General features: G+C 54.9%; 6 protein-coding genes across 6 annotated transcripts; 1 reads left to right on the plus strand and 5 right to left on the minus strand.

Annotated features, from left to right (window-relative positions):
* Positions 1-862: 862 nt before the first annotated feature.
* ISF_03595 (hypothetical protein) lies at positions 863-5,163 on the minus strand (the record flags this gene model as incomplete). Its single annotated transcript, XM_018847201.1, has 4 exons — positions 863-1,339; positions 1,395-4,835; positions 4,904-5,050; positions 5,149-5,163. The coding sequence occupies 4 exons, from the start codon at positions 5,161-5,163 to the stop codon at positions 863-865; spliced, it is 4,080 nt and encodes a 1,359-aa protein (XP_018705408.1).
* Positions 5,164-6,464: 1,301 nt separating this feature from the next.
* On the minus strand, positions 6,465-7,384 carry ISF_03596 (phosphoribosylformimino-5-aminoimidazole carboxamide ribotide isomerase; the record flags this gene model as incomplete). Its single annotated transcript, XM_018847202.1, has 3 exons — positions 6,465-6,751; positions 6,824-7,013; positions 7,082-7,384. The coding sequence occupies 3 exons, from the start codon at positions 7,382-7,384 to the stop codon at positions 6,465-6,467; spliced, it is 780 nt and encodes a 259-aa protein (XP_018705409.1).
* Positions 7,385-7,903: 519 nt separating this feature from the next.
* On the minus strand, positions 7,904-10,222 carry ISF_03597 (Heterokaryon incompatibility; the record flags this gene model as incomplete). The annotated part of the gene is made up of 1 exon (XM_018847203.1): positions 7,904-10,222. The coding sequence occupies one exon, from the start codon at positions 10,220-10,222 to the stop codon at positions 7,904-7,906; it is 2,319 nt and encodes a 772-aa protein (XP_018705410.1).
* Positions 10,223-12,055: 1,833 nt separating this feature from the next.
* ISF_03598 (hypothetical protein) lies at positions 12,056-13,905 on the minus strand (the record flags this gene model as incomplete). The annotated part of the gene is made up of 2 exons (XM_018847204.1): positions 12,056-13,417; positions 13,639-13,905. The coding sequence occupies 2 exons, from the start codon at positions 13,903-13,905 to the stop codon at positions 12,056-12,058; spliced, it is 1,629 nt and encodes a 542-aa protein (XP_018705411.1).
* Positions 13,906-17,442: 3,537 nt separating this feature from the next.
* Positions 17,443-19,108, plus strand: ISF_03599 (inositol-pentakisphosphate 2-kinase; the record flags this gene model as incomplete). The annotated part of the gene is made up of 2 exons (XM_018847205.1): positions 17,443-17,842; positions 17,922-19,108. 2 exons carry the CDS (start codon positions 17,443-17,445, stop codon positions 19,106-19,108), a joined length of 1,587 nt encoding a protein of 528 aa, XP_018705412.1.
* A 403-nt stretch (positions 19,109-19,511) lies between these two features.
* Positions 19,512-21,074, minus strand: ISF_03600 (nucleoside transporter family; the record flags this gene model as incomplete). The annotated part of the gene is made up of 2 exons (XM_018847206.1): positions 19,512-20,778; positions 20,848-21,074. 2 exons carry the CDS (start codon positions 21,072-21,074, stop codon positions 19,512-19,514), a joined length of 1,494 nt encoding a protein of 497 aa, XP_018705413.1.
* Between the last annotated feature and the right edge of the window lie 2,871 nt (positions 21,075-23,945).

Raw genomic sequence — 23,945 nt, forward strand, 5'->3', positions numbered from 1 at the left:
ATTGGGGCCAGACAGCGGCGAAAAGGTGAGGCTGTGGAAACGGGCAATGGGGTTGGCGGGTGCTGGTGGTGGATGCAGTGGTGATGAATTGGCTGCGCCTCCAGTTTTGGCTTAGGGGGGAGGCGGCGGCGGCGGCTTTCTCACTAACAACCTCACTACGGGCTTCACTCCCCGCTGTCTCGCCGTCTGCCTTAAATAGCAGGGCGGATACGACACGACACCCCACCCCGTTTGGCAACAGTGATACGACAGCCCAACGCCCAGACGACGACGACGAGGACACACACATCAACTTGGCCAAAGATGATGGCTTCTAGATAAATGGTCACGTGCCCACCTCCTTATCAAAACGAAGCTCTGAAACTACCAGATCTCAGGGTCTCAATACGTTCTGAAGCAACCCAAGCAGATGAGCATGAAAGAAGTGCGTTCGTGAATTGTCCCAAGGGTAAACTACAGTCCCCTCTGAAACAAGCCATCTCATTACACTGGCAATGCGGAGTGGCGCATGCGACACCTTATTCACTACACTACACACACGCAACACATCAAGGTGTCGGTCGCATATACATACAAAGAGAGGGAAAAACATGGAATTCATTATAAAATCTCTAACGTAATACATCGATCAAGCGAAATGTAATAGGGGGAAATGGAGACGCAAAGGGAAATAGCATGATGCTTGAAAAAAAGAACAAGCCGGCCAACACCAACGACGCCATCGTTTTGCTCAAATGGGAACCCAAATTTCCCACATTGATTCATCCCATCTTGACAAAATGAAAATGGCAACCAGATTCCCGCCATGCATAAAATCAGAAAGCTAATCCCAGTAGCAGCTCTACTCTCACTCCGCACAAGCTTAAAACAGAGTACCGCCGCTCTGCACACTCTTGCTGCGGCTGTGGCTCGATTTCCGTTCTGCTCGTCGCCGAAGCTGCTCCTCTCTCTTCAGAACAACTTCGCACCACTTTGCACGGGATCGTGGACCGCCGTCGTCATCTACACTGCTGGCCCCCCGGCCAATCACTTCCTGCAACACTCTCATCCAACCATCTTTGTCCTCAGCCGTGTCCGCATAAAAGTCAATGACTTCGCCATTGTTGAAGCGTATGCGAAACCCTTCCTCGACAAACATGTAGCCCTCTTCTTCTTCTGCAAACGCTGATCTGCGACGCTTGCCACCCTTGACTGTCGTCTCCTTTTCCGTCAACGCGCGTCTGTCATCAATCAAGCGCTTCGCATTGCTCAGGTTGATTGTAGCGCGCGGTTGTCGCGTCGATTCGTGGTAAGCAGTTAGACGTGCGCCGGACAGCTTGAAATATCTTCTGCGCCAGTACTATCCATCTGATTAGTCTTTCATCACAATGCGTGTTAATGTCACCGGTACTTACAGGACAGTCGCCTCCTTGTTGACTTAGGTGACCTTCCCAGCTTCTAGCCAGTCTTTCTTCAGCCGCTCTAAGCTCTCGGATGCACGAGTTCATACTCTTGGGCATTTCATCATCGCTTATGTTCTTAGGTCTGGGCACAAACAGCAGCTGCAGTTCGAGCTTGCCAATCTTGTATGGGGCCCGGCGGACAACGGCGCCAGGCCCTCGCTTGCTCTTTACGCTGCAAGCGAACGACTCCTCTTCCTCGGCCCACTCATTGAAGCAAACAACCTCAGCCATGTATGGGCGTCCAAAGCATCGATTTTCATGCTCCTTGAGGCAAACGTAAGAGCGAGCGAAGCTGCCGTCCACCTCGGCAACAAGAGGAGATAGGAGCTCATAAGCGGAAGGTGTCCCATTTTTCTGGCGCGCGAGAGCCTCCTGGTGCTGCTTTGCGATACGTTCCTCCTCTCGTTGACGGAGCTCAATTTCCTTGCGCTTCTTGGGAGAAGCAAAAACTTTGCTAAATGCCGAGGTCTTGGACTTGCCACTCTTGACAGGAACAGGATAGCTGAGGTATGCAGGCTTCTCAAGTTTCACGTTGAGAGTCAGCTGGAACTCCAAGTCGTTGGGCACGACCAGCTCAAACTCTTGGCCAATAGGCGCATTGCGGGCCAACTCCAACCACGAAGTAGTAACACAGTGAACGCCGTTGTCGAGAGTCAGGCTGAACCAAGTGCGTTCATTTCTTGGCAGAGGCAGGTCAAGATCCTTGACTCCCATGACCTTGACAAACAGACGGCCTCTCTCCGCACCGTCCAGAGTAGTCGCATCCATGCTCATGTCTTCCTCGGGAATCGACCGAGTGGGGATACTGTTGCTATCTTGACCGGGAAGAGGAGGGACAGAACCAGCAAAGCTGATTGCCTTGGAGCTGGTGCTCTTCTTGCGGACAGCGGGGTTCCATGGCTCAACAGTCCAAGACGGCGGTCGATCGTGCTTGATCGGGGAGTTGTTGGCAGAGCGCGTCTTGCGGGTGTCCTCGCCATCTTTGTCGCTAGCCGCCACCAGCTTCGTATTCTGACGCATGAGATAGCCGCGCTTTTGGCCTTCAATAACTCTCTCAAAGTCCTTGTCGAGGCTGAGACCAGTATCAAGGTCCAGAGTCAGGCTGCGGTTCTTGAAGCTGGAGTGGCGCTCAACGAATGGATCATCACCATCCTCCAGCTGCACGGACATATCCTTGGAAAGACGGTTTTTATGCTTTTGTGGAATCGGGGGCACAATCGGTACTTCCTGGCTTGCTAGCCGACGAGCCTCACGCATAGAAGCCATGTCAGCTGGCGTGTTGGAGACTCTTGTCTTGAGCTTGGAGCCGGACGCCTTGATGGTGGCCAGTCTCTCAGGAATGACGGGTGGTTCCACGGGTGACACTGGGCACTCATCAAAAAGATCTTCCTCATCGTCGACAGGGTGATGAATGACGGAGCCGGGGCTCTCAGGCTCATCGGCATATTCATCGTCATCGCCCCAGCCACTACCGTCATACTCAGGCTTAGAGAAGCCCTTCTCTGGGGTGGCAGGCCGCTTCGTGAGGGAAGGCGGGTTCAGCGTAGGCTTCACGGGCTCAAGAATAGGCTGCGGCTGGAGGCTGACGGGCTCGGGGGACGCAGGAGGCTCAGCAGGCGGGGCGAGTCGGGGTGTCTCATCCACGATGGCTTCTCCTTCCGGAGCATACTCAGCCTGTTCATCCTGCTCAGCGTGGTGCATATCTTCTTCATATGTATCGTCATCGGGCAAGATGCTGATTTCATCCTCCTCGTCGTACAGATCCAATGCATCGTTTCCGTAGTCCGACGGGTTTCTCGTAATAATGACGCTGCCATCCTCGACAATGGTGTCTTCCTCAATCATGGAGTCTTCTGTGGATGGGATTGGGATATCGGGGTCCTCGGGAATAACAGAGACGTCAAAGTTTCTCTCGGCACTGCGCGAAGGGCTTTGGGCAGGGGAAGAGAGGTTGAAGTCAGATTCGCTCTCAGTGACCTTGTTGCCGTTAACACGACGCATGATGGATTCGCGAGAGATTTTGCCGGGCATCTGGAAGTCACCAAGAGCCGACATGTCTGCAATGGTGTCATCGGCCTCAGCGTCTTCAGAAGCTTGGGCGTTGGGCTCCTCCTCCACCGCGGGGCTATTGATGCGCTCGCGTGCGCTGCCTCTCCTAAGGCGTCGCTCGCGCTGCTGCTCAGCAGCCGTCTTAGCATCCCCATCATCAGACATCATCATCAGCTTGAGACGCTCTTCAAGAGGCATCTTGCTGTGACCAAAGTTCTGGATATCAGACTTGCTTGCCGGTGGAGGCGTAGGCAGGTTGCGCTGACCCGAGTTGATCATGTGCTCGGCACTGGTTGACTGGCCGGAGGAAGAGTCGCTCGACTTGATGCGCTCGTGGCCCCTGTTCGGCACGGGGGGCAGGGGGCGGTGCTCAGCGCTGGATGAGACTGAGCTTGAACCGTTCTTGTTCTTCTGGTTATTAGACAACGCCATGGAAGGACTGCCATCAGGTTTAGGGCTAGCTTCGTAGCGCCCGTGGCCACGGCCGTATGGGCTATAGTCGTCCGGGCCAACAACTGGAGTTTTCATAGTGTCTTCGAGGGATGCGTCAAAGCTATCATCGAGGTTTTCGCCGTGAGCGAGATCGTAGTAGCCGCGGTCACCGTCGGTGTCGTCAGATTCGTAGCTTCCTTCGCGTGAGTTGGTTCCAATGGAAGAGAGATCAGGTGTGGCCATTTCGTACTCATTAATCTGTGGGGGAGCAGCATCAAAGGTCACGCTCTTCACATGGCGATGCGATGACCGGCTCGAGGAGAAGTCTTCGTCAACGTAGGACGTTCGGGTAGACCAGGTTCCGGTAATGGGATCAAAGGAGTCCTTGAACTTGGACGGGGAGAGAGACGACTTGTTAGGCGAGTTGGCTGACTGATCGCGGTTGGAGCGTGGTGTGGTGGGAGCTGCGACGGGCCCAGTGGTGGTGTTTGTGCTCATAATAGAAAAGAAGGAGGTGGTGGTAGAAGCAGTGTCACTGCGTTTGAATTCGGGGATCTGGTACTCAGATTCGATGGAGCGCAAGCCGCCGCTGGAGCTGGCACTGGAGCTGGTGGAAAAACCAAGGCTGTTTACTTGGACCTTTGCGAGCGGTCTCTCGATTGTCGGGATGCGAGTGGGATCATATTCCTGCTTCTGTTCCAAGGCCAAGATGTTGCTGTTCTTGACTCGGGAAGCTCTCTGCAGTCTCTCAATGGAGGAGCGGCGTTGTGGCGAAGGGGAGGTGGCGGTATGGCCGCCGCCGTAGGGCACGTTTTCCGAGTTTCGGTTCTGCCAGAAGTGCCGTGGGGAGGAGCCCCCATCGAGCGGCGACGACTGGAATGGAGAGGAGTCGTTGCCAAGGGTTGGCTTCTGCTGCAGGGAGTTAGCCGGCGGAGAAGAGCAAGACGGGTTGGACCGGCTACGTGCAGCATTCCACATACCTTGGGGGACACGATCTGGTGCCAGCTGGGCGAGTTGCGGCGTCTCTCCGTGGGCGAGAGCTCGGACAAAGGGCGGGGGAGACCGCTAGCCATCTTTGTGGGCGATGACTTGGGCGTAGTGCCTTTGGCGATTCGAAGGGGATGCACCTGGGGGACTCGAGTTAGCCGTGATTCTATTGTCAGGACTGGCAGGCACAGGCAGAGCAACGCAAACAGCCGCCAATCTCCGCGGGTACAAAGCATACCTGTTCCGAAGACATTCTAACTTAGAGATGGATCGGAGGTGTAAATTGGTTCTGCTAAGCCGATCGTGGCGGCATTGGAACGCAAAACGATGGAGTCAGGGAGTGGTGATGATTGGAATGTTGTGGCAGACAGAGTAAATCCCGGTGGACGGGGGTGTGTAATTGGCGGAGGAAAGACTTGGTGCAACGAGGACGGCCCGGTACTGACTCCTACTCTGCATGGGCTAATAAAAAAGCGACGGCCACGGCAGAAGACAGCTATTGATACCAGCGGCGGCCAGAAATCGAGGCCTGCTCAAAGGAGAAGAAGAAAAGGGCAACAGTTGAGTTCTGATGAAGCAGCAAAAGAGAAGAGGATGGTCTCACAACAAGCCAGGCTGGTGGACGAGGTCTGGTATGTAAACGGACTTGGAATGCACGCGCGACGGCCGCTTATTGGCTGGCGAAAAATAAACAGTGGCGGGCAGTGAGAGGAGGGTGGTTGTCCTAGCAACGTGGGGGATGGCCTGGGCTTGGATGGGGGGGTTCGCAAGTTCAACAACCCGATGTGAGTGGGCATTTTACTGGGTAATATTGCAGGGCAAACTTGCGGGAAAAGGCCATCGCAGACATGGCATTGGCCAGCTCAGCCGCAGCAAACTCACCACAAGACGGCGCTAAGCAGGGCTCTGCGACACAAACTGACAATGCCTCGCAGCGACACCCCGCTGTTGTGGTAGGTGAATTACTATGTCCAACAAAGGTAGCACAATCAGCAGCCCACCTAAGATGGAATTGATATTTATTAATGCAGTCAGAGTTGCTGCAACTTCTCTGCTTAACTCTCTTTTCTGACCCTCAGCAATTCACACAACGAAGAGCTTGTGTGATAAAACAGCAGCCGCATGTACATAAATCAATGCAAATAATAGTCACCCCAGCAGCCATGCAGGGGCCCGCCCTTCTCCCTCAAACTCCATCCTCGCCGGTGCAGATCTCGCTTCCCCCAAAAAATCACAATGCATGACATGATATGTTATCGGCTCTTCGCTATTCCACATTCCAGCTAACCCGCCTCTTTTTGTCCTAGACTATCTTGCTCCACCATGTCATTTTTTATTTTTATTTTTATTTTCATTTTAATTCTCCCTCTTCGTATTATGCGGTCTTTTGTTTCCGATCCCATTGTTATGGTGGGAACTTGGACCGTCCGTCCCCATCCATCGTCAAACAGCCACCCCATCACATGTGCACACACAATGGGCTCGGCATTCCATCTCCTCTACTCTATTTTAGTAGATTCTCCATCAACAACCGTCGCCTTGCTTTGAAGATGTCTATGGCTGCTGTTTATTCCACTCCACGCAGTCGTCAAAATTGACTCCTGTGCCCCCGAAACAATCCAACGCGCTACCTATCGTCAGATCAACCTTGCCGCCGCTGAGCTTTTTTACTCGCTCCAGGTCCTCCAGATTTCGTCCGCCGCCCGCGTACGTCACTGGGATGGAGCACCACTCAGCCAGCCGCGTTACCAGCTCCTCGTCTATCCCTTGCTGTAGCCCCTCATTGTCTGCCGCGTGGATCAAGAACTCGCAGCAGTACGGCTCCAGCTGCTTGATGGACTCTGCAAAGTAGAAATGAGCATACATTAACACCAGTCATGAAATCACCCCATCATGCAAGTAAATAAACTGACCTTCGTTGACTTCCATGTCCGTAATCGTCTGCCATTTATTCATGGCGACGAACCACTTGCCCTCCCCGCGCCGCCGACAGCTCAGGTCAATCACAAGCTTTTCCTTGTCGCCGCCGAGCATCTTGAGGATAGAGTCCAGTCGGAGATGGCTAAACTGTCCACCGGGGAACAAGAACGACGTCACAATGACCTGCGCGACGGTGTTTTGCGTGAGCATCCAGGAAACAAAAACCCGTGACTCAACCCCGCCCAACATACCTTTTCCGCGCCGGCCGCGATCCAGTCACTGGCGTTCTTGTCGCTGATGCCGCCGCCGACCTGTAGTCCGTTGGGCCAAGCCCCAATCGCCTGCTTCGCCGCTTCCTCGTTGCCGGGCCCGAGCATGATAACGTGCGCCCCGTCGAGGCCGTTGTCCCGGTATAATTGCGCATAGTGCGCCGCTGGTTGCTCTGACACGAAGTTGGTCTGCAGCTTGGTGGCGTTGCTGCTGTCGAGCGTCCCGCCCACAATCTGCTTAACCTGCCCTGCGTGGAGGTCTATGCATGGCCGGAAGCGAGTCATTTTTTGAGTATTTGAAAAGCGCAATATTCGTGCTGAGTATAGATCATGCGGCGAAGTTTGATGAGTCTTTGGGTAAAAAGGTAGGATGTGGGGCGTCGCTTTCATCTCCGAGTCAAGCTTATCGACAAGGTTGAATAATGACGACATCGCTAAAGATAGTCAAGGTCTCGATCTCAAATATACGTAGAAACAAATAATTGATTTCAGAAAGGCAGCTTGTTAACAAATTAAACGTCTGTAAAATGGGATTCGGCCGGCGAGATTTCTCGCACCAGTTCTGACGCAAAAGTTTAGGGTAGCCCACTACAGACGAACCAACAACAGCATGACGAATACAGACGGTATGATTGTAAACGCTCAAGACTTGTACAAATTAGAAAATACAGGCTATTTAACACATATAGACCAGATAGTCGACATATTATATGCGGCACCTGTCTCAACACTAATGTTTGTGCCCAGCTGCTTTCGAAGTCAAATTATATACCATAGAAATCCATCCATGCATCATATCCCGCTTTATCCAAGCAAAATGTCAACCTCGTCCACTGCATGCGCCTCCCACGCTTTGTGCAAAACGTGCCCAATGCCCCTTCTATACGCCACGCCCAAAATGCGCTCGATCCACAGGACGTTGACCACCTCCAGGTAGCCCCTCGAGTCCGCGTGCTCCGCGTACCGGTCCGGCGGGAAAACGAGCGACCCGCCGCGCTCCAGCGTCGACGAGATGGCAATGAACTCGAGCTTCTCGTCGCCGTCGTAGTTAGACGACTGGATGCCCAGCCAGCCGTCGTGCGCGCGGAACTCGCCGATCCACCGCCGCCCGCGGCCCCAGATGCTGCCGACCGCCACCGGAGGGTTCACCGCGTCCTTCGGCACCAGCGTCACCGCAAAGTCGACGTCAAAGATGCTCGATGTCGTGCGGAACGCGAGCAGCGGACCAGGAAACGCCTGCTCGCCCGGCGGCGGCAGCGGCAACGACTCGTCCTCGTCTTCCGGCAGTTCCTCAATCGGCACCGGGTACCGGAAGAGGGTGTCCTCGTCGCTATCGTGCACAAAGTGCGCGCCCTGGCGGGACCACCCCGGCGGCAGCTCCGCCGCGGCTGCGTGCGCGCTCGACGAGTGCCGCCGCGATCGCAGGTCCCTGTGCCGGAAACCGCCGTTCGGCACCGGCACGCTCGTCGCGCGGTCGCTCAGGTGCCACACCACCGTCGGCTTGATGCGGAACGCGCTCGGCGCCTGGAACCTCCGCGCCGGCTGGCCGTGCTTGCCCGCGGCCCGCGTGGCCTCGACGTAGTCGGCCGCCGCCTTCCACAGGGTCAGGTCGACGCGCACGCCGTCGAACCACCAGCCCATCCAGGACCACGAGGGCAGGAACGGCGGGCGCGACAGCGGGCGCCGCCGGATCGACGCCTGCGGGCGCCACAGCAGCGCCGCGTCCAGGAACAGGAGCGGCATACCGTACACGAAGCCGCCCATGAACACGCTCGTCAGTGCCGTCGTGATGCCCGAAAACGCCCGCAGCGTGTCGTCGACCTGCGTCACCCGCCGCGCGCTGTAGTCGGCCGCCACGCGCGCGTACTCGTCCATGTCGGGCCACGGCGCGTGCTGGAAGCCGAGCGCCGCGGAGGAGACTCGGTTGGTGCACGCGGGCTTCTTGCCCTTCCACGCGCCACTGCGGCCAAACGCGCCGCCGTTGCTGCTGCTGCCGGCGGCTCCCTGCCACAGGTCGCAGTGGCACTCCCACGTTACAGCCTCCTCGAAGAAGAAGACGGCACGTCGTGAGTATAGCAGCTCCTGCAGCGTCCAGCCGCGAGTGTTCCAGCGCGACGCCAGCAGCAGCTCGTTGTGATCCGGGCCGCTGCTGCCACCACCCACGCGAGGTGGCCGGCTCGGTCGCCGCGTGTTGAGCGGCAGCAGGCCCGTGTTGACGTCGTTGTGCGCCGCGACGATGGTCAGGTACGCGTTGGCGAAGACGTACGCCATGTGGCGGATATGGTTCTCCTTGAAGGCCTCATCGTCCTGTATGATGCACATGCGGTCGATCCAGATGTGGCGCAGCCCAAGCTTGCGCGCCAGCCAGATAGCGTCCGCAATCGTTTGCGGCACGTTGTGCTCGGGCAGCGCGATGAGCCACTCGTCCAGATTCGACTTGATCAGCTGCGCCGGCGCATCCAGCCCGCCGGCGCCGGCGGCACGCACGCCTGGGCCCCAGACGTAGCTCAACGCGATGTACCGGTCGTCGGGCTGGGCCCGCACCAGCCGCTTTTCGGCAGCGTTAATGAGAAACTGCGGGTGAAACGTGTTCGGTACTGAAGGCGAGTTGATATCGCCGCTACAGTGCCGCCCGTGCTGGCTGTTGCACGTGTCTAGCCACTCGCGGATGCGCAGGATGGGCGATGCTTTGTTGGCGGATAGCCCGCCCGCTGCCGCGCCGGCCGCGTTCGAAGAACCGCGTCGCGCGGTGGGCGAGTGCGGCCCGTTGTCCGCATTCACGGAGTTTCTGCGTAAAAATGTCCCTTTGAGGCGTTCCGTCAAGCTTATACGGCGGCTGGGCGGCGATTCTGGCTGCTGCGGCGGTGGCGGCGCGTTGTCGCGGGACAGATAGCTGCCGCGATGACGACGCTGCCTAACGCGGTCCCTGTCTCTCTCACGCTCCCTCTCGCGCTCGCGGTCCTTTTCCTTCTCTCTCTCATCCGCCGTCGATTCATCCTCCGTGTCTTCGTCCTCGCTCTGGCTGCGGTCCCTCTCTCGGTCTCTGGCGTCTCTCCGCCTGTGCCTGTCTCGGTCCCTGTCTCGCACAGACGACTCCCGCGGATCGTACGCTGTGCCTGGCATGTTTGCTCACCGAAGGCATTCGCTATAACTTGTGCGTTTCGAAAATGGGCTCACAGCGAATATAAAACTCAAGGGGCGAAGGAGGAAAAATCGAGGTACAACACAGGCCCAGCCGGCCACGGCCCTTTTTTCCTGAGTGGACAGCAAGTGTTGGCCGTTTGTTTGTGCCCGTCCAGCTTACACAGCGTCCGTGGCGCAGGCGACGGCGGCCTCTGTAAGGCGGCGTTGAGACAAGAACAGGCGCCTAGCAAGGCAAACCAGAGGGAGAAAAACGATGCGATAGTAGCTGGCGTCTAGATATGTAGTGGCGCATACTCCGTAGAATATTCCTTATTGTTAATCAAAAGAAATAAGCCAAAGGAAAAAAAATCGACGAAGAGCCTGGTCCGTGTTGGAGCAGGGGCAGTGGTTGCTGGGGCGGGCAGCCTGGCGTAAAGGCGATGGCTGATGAGGTACATTCATATTGAGAGGGCTGGGGAAACGAGAGATAGACTACCAAGACGTAGGCACTTGGAGTTTCCAGCCTTGTAATTTCATCTAGCGTATAATCTAGAAGTGGTCGCCGGAAGAAAACAGTTTGGTATATTTACGGATATTAGAGACAACGACATGCCCTGACATATAAACTACTTTGTATCGGTTATTGTTCTCATTACTAGTTTTACATGACAACATGCAGAGCCGGCCTGGCTTCCTAAACTAACTGTTGAATTGTTACCCGTGGAGCTAGCCCGTCAGAAAGAAAACGATTCAAATTTAACTTGGTCCAAATACCACAAGCTTCATTTTACAGTCGGAAATCCTTTTAATCAGCCCACAGCGGCCCAACCAAACTGGGGAACCGGAAATGACAGTTCTGCGGTTGATGCCCAACAAGCGAGAGTGAGACTACCTTTAAGGACTTTAATAACTCCCAACTCCACATCGAAGGTCGAGTAGTATAGTGGTTAACACGCCAGTCTCACACACTGGAGTCCCGGGTTCAATTCCCGGCTTGACCTTTTGCGTCGCGCCTCAATGTTCGGGAGGAGGCGTCCATACATTTTTTATCATATTTGCACGTCTATCCTGTGTTTAGAGTAGTAGATTCTGATCATTGATTTGGCCGTTTTATAGTTGAATGCTTGATGCAAGGCGCTAGGCTTGGATGGCAACGGCGCTCCGTTTGTTTGTTGGTGGCGCCCTGTCAGCTGGCAACCTGTAGGGCGAAATCAGTCACTGACAGAGTGGTAGAGTCGGTGTTTGCGGATTGAAGTGTTGATTCATAAACTATCAAAACAGCCACAAATAACTGCATGCCATGCCATATCTTCATCACGAAATGATGTAGTTTCAACACAGTTTCAAATTCACCATAGCCTCCCATTCTGCCATGGGGCTTTTCAGTTCCCAGTTCCCAGTCCTAGAGTGTTTGTTTCCATTCCCTGTATCCCATTTCCCTTTCCATCAACAACACCGAGAAAAAAGCAGCCGCTAAATTGTCAAGATAAAAACAACAACAGTAATGATAATCATACAACAACCGATTTCCTTCCACAGCCACCAAAGGAACGACGAATGAGTCATTCGTGGCACTGTGTTATCCCAGGACTGGCAAAAAAAAAGAACAAGAACCCAAGCAGCATAATGCAGGGCCACATACTGTGGCACAATCTAACAAAGATGGAATGCAGCAGCTTGAGAAATAGAACAAGCCATGCTGATAATAAAATGCTTCGAACCGTGAAAGACGTTAAACGCCTGTATAAGAAATGAAGGCTAGAATGGAAATGATTAAAGGAGTGACGTGGTATAAATGTACAGGGGTATTTGGGTGTTGTTAAGGGCTGCTGCTTAGTTGGCAGCTTCGTAGGCTGGAGGTGGAGGACGCTCAGCGCCCTCTTCCCATCCCTCGTCAGGAGCGGCGTGGCGCTGCTTCTCGTCATAGACGCGGCGGGCAATCTCACCTGCCATCTTCATGATCCAAGCTTGCTCGAGAATGACGGACGAGGTGTCTGAGGTGGCGGACGCGCTGTCGCGCATGGCGAGCTTCTCTTTGGCATACTGAGTGGCGGATGGCTCCTCGCTAGCCTCATGGACTTGGGAGAGGGGGGATTTCGCAGGCTTGGAGTTGCGATTGTGCGATTTTATGTGGTCATTGCTCGTTTTTTCTTCAGCCCGATCCTTAGAGCTCGGCGACGTAAAGCGGACCTTGCTCGAATGCAGATCCTCTGACACAGCCCGGCCATCCACGGATTCGTCGGGAACGGAGGGGGCCATTAGAGGCTCGGAGAGAGGCACATTGACCGAGGCAGTGTCCGATGCGTCGGCCATGTTGTCGCTTGAGCCGGCTTCGGAACGAGAGCGGCGGAGATTGACGACACGAGTCTTCTTCTTGCGACCGGGACGCGATCGGTATGCGGAAGCAGCAAGAGGAATATGACTTGCGCTGAGAGTGGAGAGGGATGGCCGTGCAGGCAGGTAGCCATGAGACGCGCTGCCAGTATCGGAAAAGGTGTATGTGGTGCTAGCACCGCCGGTGAGTGAATACGTCTTGGCCAGACTGGGTGTAGCCACAGCAGGGCTCGTCACATCAGAGTGATCGGCATGGCCCGACCAGGCGCGAAAGACGACATCGCGGATGCCAGGGGTGAAAAGCGACAAAGTGCGATGCGAATCTGTCAATGCGGCCAGACGCAACAAGTTTTTCTGCGAGAAGAGATACTGCATTTCTCCGCCGTGCAGGGTCAATTCGGAAATGGCATTAAGATCAAGCAGATTGCCGTTGGAATCGACAGGGTCTTCGGGAGGGCTCGAGAAGGGGTCCAAGCCCTGGTTGTCAGTATCGGCGGTTGGTGTCTCGGCGCCTTTCTGTGCCTGGTCAGCGCACCAAAACTGCAGTGACAGACGGTGGATGATGGCTGGCAGCTCTTCCATCATGAGATTGCGGAGCTGCTGCTCAATAGTACGCTGGAGGTAGTCGCGGACGAATTGAATCGAGTCAAAAGTTGATGAGACTTTGAGGGATTCGAGGGGGTCGTTGCGAAAGACTAGAGTCAGGCCTTTTTGCTTGGAAAAGACCAAGATGATGAATGCCGAGAGCTTGATCTCGGAGAGGGAAATGGCGACGGGGATTGTCAGGCCGGAAGCAGCAGCCAAAGGCTGCGGCGATGTAAACAACGGTTTTGAGTCGAGATAGGTGTTGAGCGGGTTTGCCTATATAGTGGCGTTGTTAGTCTCGTCGCGTATAAAGAGGTATCCCATGCTTGCTGTGGGGATGGTATAGTATATGACATATAGGCGTATAGGTGCAATCAAACGAGTTTATGCATGAAAATGACGAAGACGCGCCAGTTGTTTGGACGAGCGCGTTGTCAAGGACAATGGAAACACGGGAGTTCGGCAGGGCGGGGTGTGGGAGCGCAGCTTGAACGTACCTGGACGCGGGTCTTGAGAGTCAGGAAGGCATCGCCAGAGTAGCACATTTTGAAGATGCCTCGGAATCTGTCCTCGGCGAGGTCGCCAATCTCCAGAATCTCGAGATCGGGAGGCACGGTACCGAGATTGAATTCGCTAACGAGAATGTCGTCAACGATGATGGGAGGTTTGGGCGACTTATTGAGCGCCTGCGTCAGGAGGTCTCTGGCGCGCTGATAGAAATCAGCGTCGGCCGTAAGAGGCGACCAGTTGAAGTTGAATGCCATGTTGAAATGGCGATTATAACCTCGCAATCATTGGGGGGGGTCGCGACCGATCGATGACTGTCGGGGGCCGGAATCGAATTGGTGCTTCGTTTTTTTTTTTCGGCGCGCAACGGGGATCCCGAAAGCTTGCTCAGTATCGGCTACGCTAAGCAAACAGGTAGTCGAATACAAGAAGCAAACGTTGGTAGCTCTGCCAATAGCTGGGCAGCGGGAAAGTGACTGATGCCAAAATTCGCCGCGGCGATAAAAGTTGGAGGGTGGTGTAAGAAGGGAGGAGGAATGAATCAATGATTCTTCGTAAGGTAGTAGAAAGGTGGAGCGAGATGGTGCTGGATGCTGGAGAAACCGAGAGGAGCAGGCAGTGTAAATTGGACCTCTGTGGTGGAAGCCTCGGGCGCAAGGCAAGGGGGGGGTTTTTTTTTTTTTCGCGCCTCTCCCTGCTTGGTGGTACCGATGTAAACACGGGTAGAGCTACCAGCGCGCGGTACGTACTGGCCAAGGGAAAGCAAGAAAATCGGCCACCTTCGGAAGCAGGGGGTCAAGCGGCTTGTACCCTGTGCATGAGCTTTTGCTGGTACACGACAAGAGAAAGCTCCGGCAGTGGAGGCACAGCGCTAACAGGCCCTTGTTCCTTTTTAACCCGTGGAGCTGAACTTTCGGCCCCTGTATTAGATATTTTGTTAGACAGGCTTGGTAATGAGGGATCTTTTTTGGCTCCTGCGAGCACTTGAGGGATGTGGAGTAGAAGAGGGGAATAAAGATATTTAAATGGTAAGAGCGCTGGATCAATAAAAGGAACGAAGATGAAAACAGAAAGACGTAAAAGACGCGTCTTGCAGCAGCAGTCGAGGATGGGCAGAGGAGCAGAATGCGCTGATTTTAGTACCGGTATTGCGTGCCTCCTGGCGTTCATCAGGTGACGAATGGAGGCGCGTGAAGACCAGTCCTATCACCGTTGCCCTTGTGACGGACTTTGCGGGGAGCAACCGCCGAGGTAAATATAGAGAAGAGTATCGACGACAGTAACACGGACTGCTGTCGATTTCTTCTTTCTTGCCTTTCTCTCTGCCTTCTTTTTACTTTTCTTCGAAACCGCGGTGCTTCCCTCAATTACCGTGCGACAGCACCACCTGTACCAAGGGCCCCGCTACACAACAAACCTGTAATAAGAAGCATGAACTGGCTTGCAATTGATGAGTCAATGATTCTGCCTTGCCGTGCTTAGTGCCACTTATTTATCACACTACTACTCCCATACTCACGCCTCTGAAAGACCTGGGAGTGATCTAGATAAGTTGCATACTTTAAGAGCAGCCAGATTTGCAGGATCATACTTCCTGCGCAAGCTATTATGACCACGGACCGATATAGGTTTGCACCTGAAAGCGTTTACGGTAACGCATTGTGCGAATAGGGCATCTCTATGAAGTGCTTCGTCACTCTGTGTAACTCGTTCATGGGCCGTTGAAAACCGCCTAGAGTCTGACCCAAGCCGGTTTCCGCTTACACCCAGTGTGCTCTGAACTTGATAGGCCCTAGGACTGTAGGTAAATTGGGCTCTGCATTTTAGAGGTGCTTTTTATATCTCGATACTTACGAGGTGTGACGTATCTACCCACGACATCAGTTACTGCATGCCTTGACTGCTCTACTAGATGAGTTCAATAGTAGATAGACGTTGCTCTTGTACCTTGGGGTTCTCAAAGTAGCGCACGACATCGACACCTAGGTAGTTTGATCATCATATGACAGTCTTGTATCGATAAAAGAGGACGACAATTAGGCTCATTTTTCTTGATGCCCAACAACTTGCGGGAATATTCAAAATTTAGGACATAATTGCCAAGCATTGTTTCAGGCGGACCCGAAATGTTACCGAGAGATCACAATATCCTGTGGAACCTGTTTATCAAAGAAATCTGCCAGGAAATCTACCTAGGTACTGTGTGAAACCTATAGAATTATTGTGCAACCTCGCACACTGGTTTCCCGAGTGTTGCTGCAGTGGAACCGAGAGGAGGCTGCCCTTTGGCCTCTCACGAATCTAGGGGTGTGACGCTATCATAGATCCGCTTCTTGGTGTGTTTGAGGCAATGAATAAAGCTTGTCATGATCATGAGCTTGGCCATGGCTTGAACCAAGGCACGCTATGTCAATGGTCGACCAGTGATGATGCTGCAACGGGTGAGCTGAGAGATGAAGGCGACCTGAAAATAGTGACGGATATAGTGATATTTTTCTTATGCCTTCTAATACTATGGTTAGTCTTTAACTGGGCTTTATTATACACCTTTGGAAGGTGACTCTGTGCTGACTGTTGGACTGTTAGCCTCTGTCAAGTGGTGGTAATTAGTCAGGGTGGGCGCCAAGAGACATGCTCTATGATGTCGTTTTTTGATGATACACAATGTTATCTATCCTCCCCGAACTCCAAAAGACATCTCAAGCATTCTATTGAGCCTTTTCTCATCTACCGTACTCTTTGCACTACGTTGCGGCGGTTCACGATCCAAGCATGTGTGACTATCAGGTTCATCTTGCAGGCGCAGTGCAGGAGTTCGCCTCTTAACTTCTCCTTTGGGCTCTGAGTATCAACAAAGCGATACTGAATTGGCGGTTGGTACCTACCTCCCGCGACGAATGGTTCATGCATGGCAGATTCCCTAAAGAACATCAAAAAAGGCTGGATAAAAGGGGTTGTACTCGGCTAGGTTGGACAAGCGAGAGGAGCTAAGCCCAGGTGTAGGTGTAGGTGTAGGTGTAGTGGTTTGAGGTGGGAATTACCTCGTCCGACTCCCGGCTGCTTTATGAAGCCTCTTGTCCAACTTGCTATTTTTTTTAAAGGACAAGATGAAGACTAAACGAGTTTAGTTTACACCTCTGAATCTAAATTGTACTATGGACTCGGAAAATAATAAATCGACAGCGTTCCCTGTCAGGATATCCCTTTCCAGACCCCTATACCTAGTAGTAACTACAGTACCCGCTTCAGTTCGTTACCTTAGTAGTTTAGTATCACAGCCATGGGCCTTCGGCTGCAACCAGCCCACTTCCCCAGAGCAGGTGAGGAGGTGTCATTAGGCTTCAGCCTCCGCTGGTCCACTGGTTTGATGATACTCTTCTATCCCCAACTACCGTATCCCCTACCACGTCACGCATCAACGATCCCGTGTCCTCTGCTTGCAATGCTCGACTCGGCTCGATAAAAGTCAACTCAAGTCGCATATCGCACGCGGCAAACGCTGATCTAGCAAGCATCGACCGACCATGCAAGCCGCCGAGCGCCCAAGCACCTGACCCATCGTCGGCGCTGGCAGCCCCAACCCACCTTGACCGCAGTGCCTTGCATCTCGCACACTTGCATACCTCCATACATGCGATACGATACTGTACACCACATGCCGCGACAGCCACATTCACACCCCCCCTGTGCTGCGCCCGAAAAAAAAAAAAATACTGCTACCTACCTACTAGTACTTCAGAGTCCATACCTGGGCAACCAGTGGCGAGGCCTCGCCCTCATCGCCCCCCCCAATCATGGCCCTGTCAGAACTGCCACTGCGTCAACCAGGGCCCGACCGGCGTTGCACGGACCTGCTCCAGCATCAGCGCCAATCCAAGGCCAACCCCCCGGCTGCACCTCCGATCGAGGCTCATCATCCGACTACGGCTGCTGCGACGACCGCCATCACAGAGCAGCCCAGACAACAGACAAACCATGTTCCCGTTGTGACCGGCAATTCCTTCCTGGCGGTAGAAGCTCCCGCACCAGCAGCATCCCCTGCTGCCAACTGCGATGCAATGTGGCAAAAGCACTTGAAGCACAAGCACCTACCTAGAGGCTCCAAGCCTGTCGCCTTTGTCGGTGAGGGCGCCGCCAACGCAGTCTTTGAGATCAAGGTTCCCCAACACGGGGCATCCGATCACAATTTCAAAGGTAACGACCGCGTTTTAAGTCCGCCACTCGATCCCCTGTAGATGAAAATGTGAAGCTGACCAGCACGACTCCTACCTAGGCCTGCTGCTCCGCGTCGCCAAGGTCCCAGCACTCGGCCAACCCACCGTGTACAACTACCTCTTTCAGCAAACCTTCTACCAGACAACCATCCGCCCGCTCCTCGGCAGCCATGCTATCCATCAAGAGCTCGTCATCCTCCGCAACTCGGGCATCATCGACGAGCTCAACCGCCTGCTCCAGGCCCTCGACCATACCCGCAAGCCCAAGTTTCGCGGCTCCTTTGTCGGCCAGTCCGACTGGGGCCTCCTCATCGAGGACATGCGGCCTGATCCTAAGGCACTGAGGCCGCGCCTGCTCGTCGAGTTCAAGCCTAAGTGGCTCTCGCAGTCGCGCAGCGCCCCGACACGCGCCGTCCGCTGCCGCCAGTGTGCCCTCGAGCTCCAGCGCATGCTCAGCCGGCCCGCCGCCGGCACCGCGGCCTTTGCCCCTGAGCGCAAGCCGTGTCCCTTGGCGTTGGTCGATGAGGAGTCGCCCACGCCCGTGGCCTCGCCTTTTCGCATCGCGCCGCACCTGGCCGACTTGCCGGAACGGGAGCGCCTCAGGACGTCCCTGCAGCATATTCTGCATGATCCGTTCCTGGAGGACCTCTGCGCCCAACAGGAGGGGCTGGACGTGACAGGCCCGCTAGATGCCAGCCCTGACGACAAGAACTTTGGCATCGCCATGACGATACGTGACTGCACATGCTTTGCGCTGATCCCCAAGGACGAAGCCGCCCGCGACGTGGGGGACATCAAAATTCGGCTCGGAGACCTGGACTGGAAGGATCCGCACACCAAGATCCAGCACTGGCGCGGCACCGAGGAGTCACTCATTGACGGTGGCTTCTACACAGCCGACTGGATCCTTTACGACGGTGTCTACTACTACCCGCCGACGCTCTGCTTGCTCGAGTGGAAGCCCAGGTCGTCGCCGACCAGCCCGCCGGACGTCATACAGCTGCAGAATACGGCAGCAGCAGCAGCAGCAGCAACAGCCACCAGCCTGCCTACGAACGGCTCTGCCGCCGAAACACGTGTGTTTAGACACCATGTGGCAGACACCGCCGCGCTTCGGGCAAAATTGCAGCCATACCACGGCGGTAGCAACGCGGCGGCGGCCGCCCTCGCGAACCCGCACCGCCCGCCGCCGTACTGGACAGCGCAACTGATGCACACGCTTGCACTTCATAGAGAGCGTGGTTAGAGGTACCAACAGCACAGGACAATTGAGAGAGACAGATGGTGCTTTTACCGGATGATACACAGGGACTTACTTTTTGCCTTTAGCTGCCTTGCATTGGACTGGAGCGTTTGACCTTTTGAGAGACAATCATCGGGAGTTATCTGCTTGGCTTTTCTTCCTTTTTTTCTTCTTCTTCTCCCGATTCCCCCTTATCTTTATTATATTTGGACTATATGTACTTTAGCTTTCTTCTTCATAATCGTAGTCATTATAGAGCAATAAACAAAGACGCTTGATTCCTCTAGAGTGCGTTTCTAGCGTAACTTCATAATAAACACAAAACTCGGAGCATGTGGCGGAGAGGTAACACAACGGCCAGCGTGAACAAGCTAAGAAAAACTCTCTCTCGCCCTCTACCAGCTGCTTAGATGCCCGTAATTGAAAAGCTCAGAACGCTACCCACCGCGAGACCAACCATCAGACACAGGCCCATGAAGCCGCCGGCCGCCGCGCGCTCGCTCTCCTCGACCCAGCTGCCCGCCGACGTCATCAGCCGCGAGCACAGCCAGCCGTTCGTAAAGCCAAACGGGGCCTGTACAAGCAGCAGGTAAAAGACGTCGCTGGGCACGGCGGCGCCGCGGCCGCCGATGTTGCAGAGCAGGTACAGCGGGAGCTGGACGACGCGGAGCGCCGCGAGTTTAAAGAGCAGCCGGGGGCGGCCGCCGTGGCCGTGGCCGGCGTTGGCGCCGAGGCCGCGGCCGGCGGAGAGCGCGGTGGACAGGCGGCCGCCAAAGTCGCCGAGGTTCCAGAAGAAGAAGGCGAGCGGGATGAATGCGTCCGGGCCGAAGATGGCGCTGCCACCGCTAGGGGCTGCGGTATCGGAGCTGGGCTCGTTGACGGAGCGAATCTTGGCCGTGAAGACGGGGAAGAACATGGTGGTGATGAAGACGAGGGCGATGCCTGAGGCCAGCCACTGGAGCTTTGCGAAGAGCACGCTCATGGGAACGGCCTTGCGAAGGGCCTCGCCATCCTCGTCGCAGGCAGCGGCGGTGATGTCGTTGTCGTCGTCGTCGTCTGCTTGGTTCAGCGCACGGTACTCTGTGTTGCGCTTGTGGTGCCGCACCAGCGGGACCATGGCCACCATGGCGACGACGGAGATTGCGACGGCTGCCAAAAAGTAGACAAATGCCGACGTCTTGCCCTCAGCGCGCGGTGCGGGGGGGGCAGCAGCGGCGCGACGCTCCCGGCGGGCCGGGAACACCAGCACGCTGACGAGCTCGGACAGCGCCGGGAGGACGCCGGCGACGCTCTGGCCCGTGACGAGCGCCTGCATGTACTCGGGGCGACCGAATCCCGCAGCAAAGGCGAGTGCGCCGTTTTGTAATAAACCGGTGGCGACGGACGTGGCGGCGACCATGGCGAGGACAAAGGCAAAGTAGGCGCGCGGGGAGGCGCCGAGGGCGACGGTCGTCGAGGTCGTGAGGAGGGCGAAGGTGGCGGCGTTGATGATCAGGCCGCAGGCGATGCGGAACGGGTACGAGGCGGCGCGCTGCAGCTTGGTGAGGGTGAGGACAACGGCGAGGCTGGTGGCCGTCGAGACGGTCATTATGGTGGGCTGGAAGTTGGCTTCGATCCACGGACTGCCCTGGAAGCGGGACTCAAAGTACGGCGCGGCGGCGAGGAACATGTTCCTGTTTTGCCATTCAAATATTAGCGACCGCCCCCCGGTGGGAATCGGGGAGGGCAGGAGGAGGACTTACCACGCCCAGAGCATGGCCATGCCCAAGAAGCCAAAGACGCCATAGTCGACCCAGGAAAATGGCGGCGCATCTGAGTCATCTTGGGAACTGGCGGTGTCGTCGTCGATGAGGATGTCGCCAGGTTGCATCTCGGTTGGCGTCTCGGGTCCCGTCAAAGGCTCGTACTCTGCCGTGTGTGACGACGACCCGCATTGAGATGACGGAACTCCTCTTTCGGAGTTTTTCATGACGTTACAGCCGGCGTCGACAGGGCAGAGCCTAGCCGGTTTCTTTCTGAGATCCGGGTCTGAGGCTGGATGCCAGATTCAGTCTGGAGCGCTCTAACCAATGTATGTTCGTCCTTCTGTACCGAGAAATGTCGTAGTGCCCGTCGATCGTCGATTTATTGCTGGTTGAGTCGGTCCTGCGCCAGTCTACGGCAATGACTGCGCTAAGAAAGGACGGCAAACGGGGCCGGGGGGAGGAAGCAGGCAGCGAGAAGCTCTGCTCCAGCAAGCTGGCTCGCCAGATAGCGATTGATGGTAGCCGGGATTGCAGGGGGGAAGATGAAGACGTGGAGATGCTGAATCCAGATGAAGCCAGTCCAGTGGCTTCCGATTACAAAGCGAGGCAAGCCCAGCCACGACACCTGGTGGCGGTGGTGACGACGGCGCTAACATTTGGAGCCCCTTGTGACCTCCACCAAGCACGGGTGCGATTGGGCGCAGGAGGCAGTTGGCAGATGGTCGCTGGAAATGGGTCAGTTACCTGACTTTTTAGGTGCCCCCTTGTGCTTCAGGAGGCATCGGGTGCACTAAGCCCAAAGAAGCAATTTTTCGTTGACCGGTGGGGTATGGCCCAGCCTAATGGCCTCCCTCATTCCCCGCTTGCAAGCTCCTCCTTGAATAATCGATAACAGCCAACCGTGAACAACTGAGACTATTATAAGGAAGTGAACCCCAACCATCCCAGCCACGCTGGCTACCTGGACCATGTCCAACAAAATTAGCCACGCTCGTATTGAGGAGCTCCGGGAAATGGTGGCCAAAATCCAGACGATGCAGAACAAAATGCAGGAGCTCTAGGACAAGATTCCCAGCGCCACGGAACAGCAACTGCGGTCGTCGTCGACTGCTGCAAGGCGAATTCGCCAGAACGCTAAACCACTGTCCCTGGAATTCAACGAGGAGATTCGAGCGCTTAATCTGATCATACAAGCCGTGATGGATACCAAGGCTAAACTTGAAGAGGAGATAGAGCTGCTCAAAGGCTGGGGTTAAAGCCGCGCGCCTTCTCCAGACGGCGGCAATGGCGAGACTGGCAGCGATGCTCCAGCCAAAAATGCAGCTGAATCCTAGGCTCTGTTGCAGCCAACGGTTCTTAGTGCTGAAGAAAATTGTCTTACTTGGTTCTTGTTCTCTTCCCTATCCTTGCAATCCTCTGTGTCAGTTACTAATTCGAGCTCCCGCGTGCACTTGCGTTGATCGTGCCCCTTAATGTCGACCAGCAGCCGACGTAAAGGGTCTTTTGCTAGGAAGGCTGAAATAACTTCGATGGCGACGGTCTGATCTTCGTTCATGTAACGATGAACAAACCAATCCACATCAGTCCAATTCTCCAGCGCATTTGCCACCAGTGGTTCTGCGTGACTTGTTCGTTGCGCCCATTCATCGTGAAGCTGGTGGTTCCCGTACATAGCCATTTCTCTCTCCTTGACAATGGCCAGGAACTGTTTCAGGCCCCTTTCGAGATAGAACCGCCACGAAACACGGCCGGCCAACTGAACTGGCCCATCCCCGGTGAGCCACAGAGGTGGTGAAAAGTACTGAAGGGGAACGACTCGGCTCCACTCGCAATCAAGAATACCAATAACGCGTGCCTCCTCGTCAAGCATGAGATTCGATAGATGAAAATCGCCATGAACCATGACAAAGGGGCCTGAATCAAGCGTTGGGTCTACCCATTGCTTCACATGCTTCGAGAATATATGGTGGTTGTAAAGTATCTCTCCTGATATGTCCTCATTCATAGCATTTGGACTTCTCATCAGTGCATTATAGCCGACGCACAGCAGCATGTTCGTATATGAAGCAGCCGACTGAAGCTTCCCATGTTCGTCATGGCATCCTTCTTGTATGTTGAAAGGGTCGAGCCCCTCGAGTTGCTGAAAGTTCATCTCGAGCGAGGCCGTTTTTTGGTTAACATGGAACTCGCCGTCCTTGCAATCGAGCCTGCCGATAGAAGAAAATCCTTGCCCCCGGAGCTGCACGTAAATATCTGCCAAAGATGTAAGGAGCGCGGTTTTTTGGTCTCCCGGGAGACTTTCTAATGCTGCGGGTCCAATATGTCTTCCATTGATGAACGATAGGATGACAAAGGTTGGCAAGGCATCAGGGCCGGCCTCGGTGCGGTGAGCGAGAACTCTTGGACAGGTGCGGCTGTATTTTGGGATAGATACCTGATTTCGATATGCAAATGAGCCGGACTGGGAAAAGCAAGTAAGGAAAGATGTACCTACTGCATGGTGGCCACCTTCGCTCTGGAGCTTCCGGTGAGGGCCGTAGGCCAAGCACGGCCGCAGCGGAACACGGAAGACACCCTTTTGCCCGTCGTCAAACTCTATTAAAAAAAAAGACATGTTATCGCTGCCCCGGACAAAATAATTGTCCTGGTTTGGGGGTTGGAAGAACGGGCGGACGATTTGCGACTTGCTGAAGCTGCACACTTTAGGATGCGGGTCTCGGAGATGTAGTTGTTTGGTGAATAAGTCACGGCGCCGAGGTACATCCCCCTCTGTCATTTCATTGCGGAAAGCTTTGGTCAAAGACATGATTGCATCACGGTTCAGTGCAACCTGAGATGCTCAGGAGGCGTGAGCATGTCTGGGCAATGTTGTAGCGATCGGCGCGTTGTTGTTCTGGATACAAAGTTATGTGGGCGGGCGCAAGGGGGGGAGGGAGCCTCACGACGCATTTACTTGCAGATATATCCGTACATGATTCATCCATTTTGCTGGTCTAGTTATCCCACTTCTCATTATTCATCTCAGACAAGCTCCTCCTCGCGCAAACCTTCGTTGTGATAAATAAATAGGAGTAAAAGGCGTTAATGATACCTAT

The sequence above is a fragment of the Cordyceps fumosorosea genome (genome assembly GCF_001636725.1).
Source record: "Cordyceps fumosorosea ARSEF 2679 chromosome Unknown scaffold_7, whole genome shotgun sequence".
NCBI classification, from domain to species: domain Eukaryota; kingdom Fungi; phylum Ascomycota; class Sordariomycetes; order Hypocreales; family Cordycipitaceae; genus Cordyceps; species Cordyceps fumosorosea.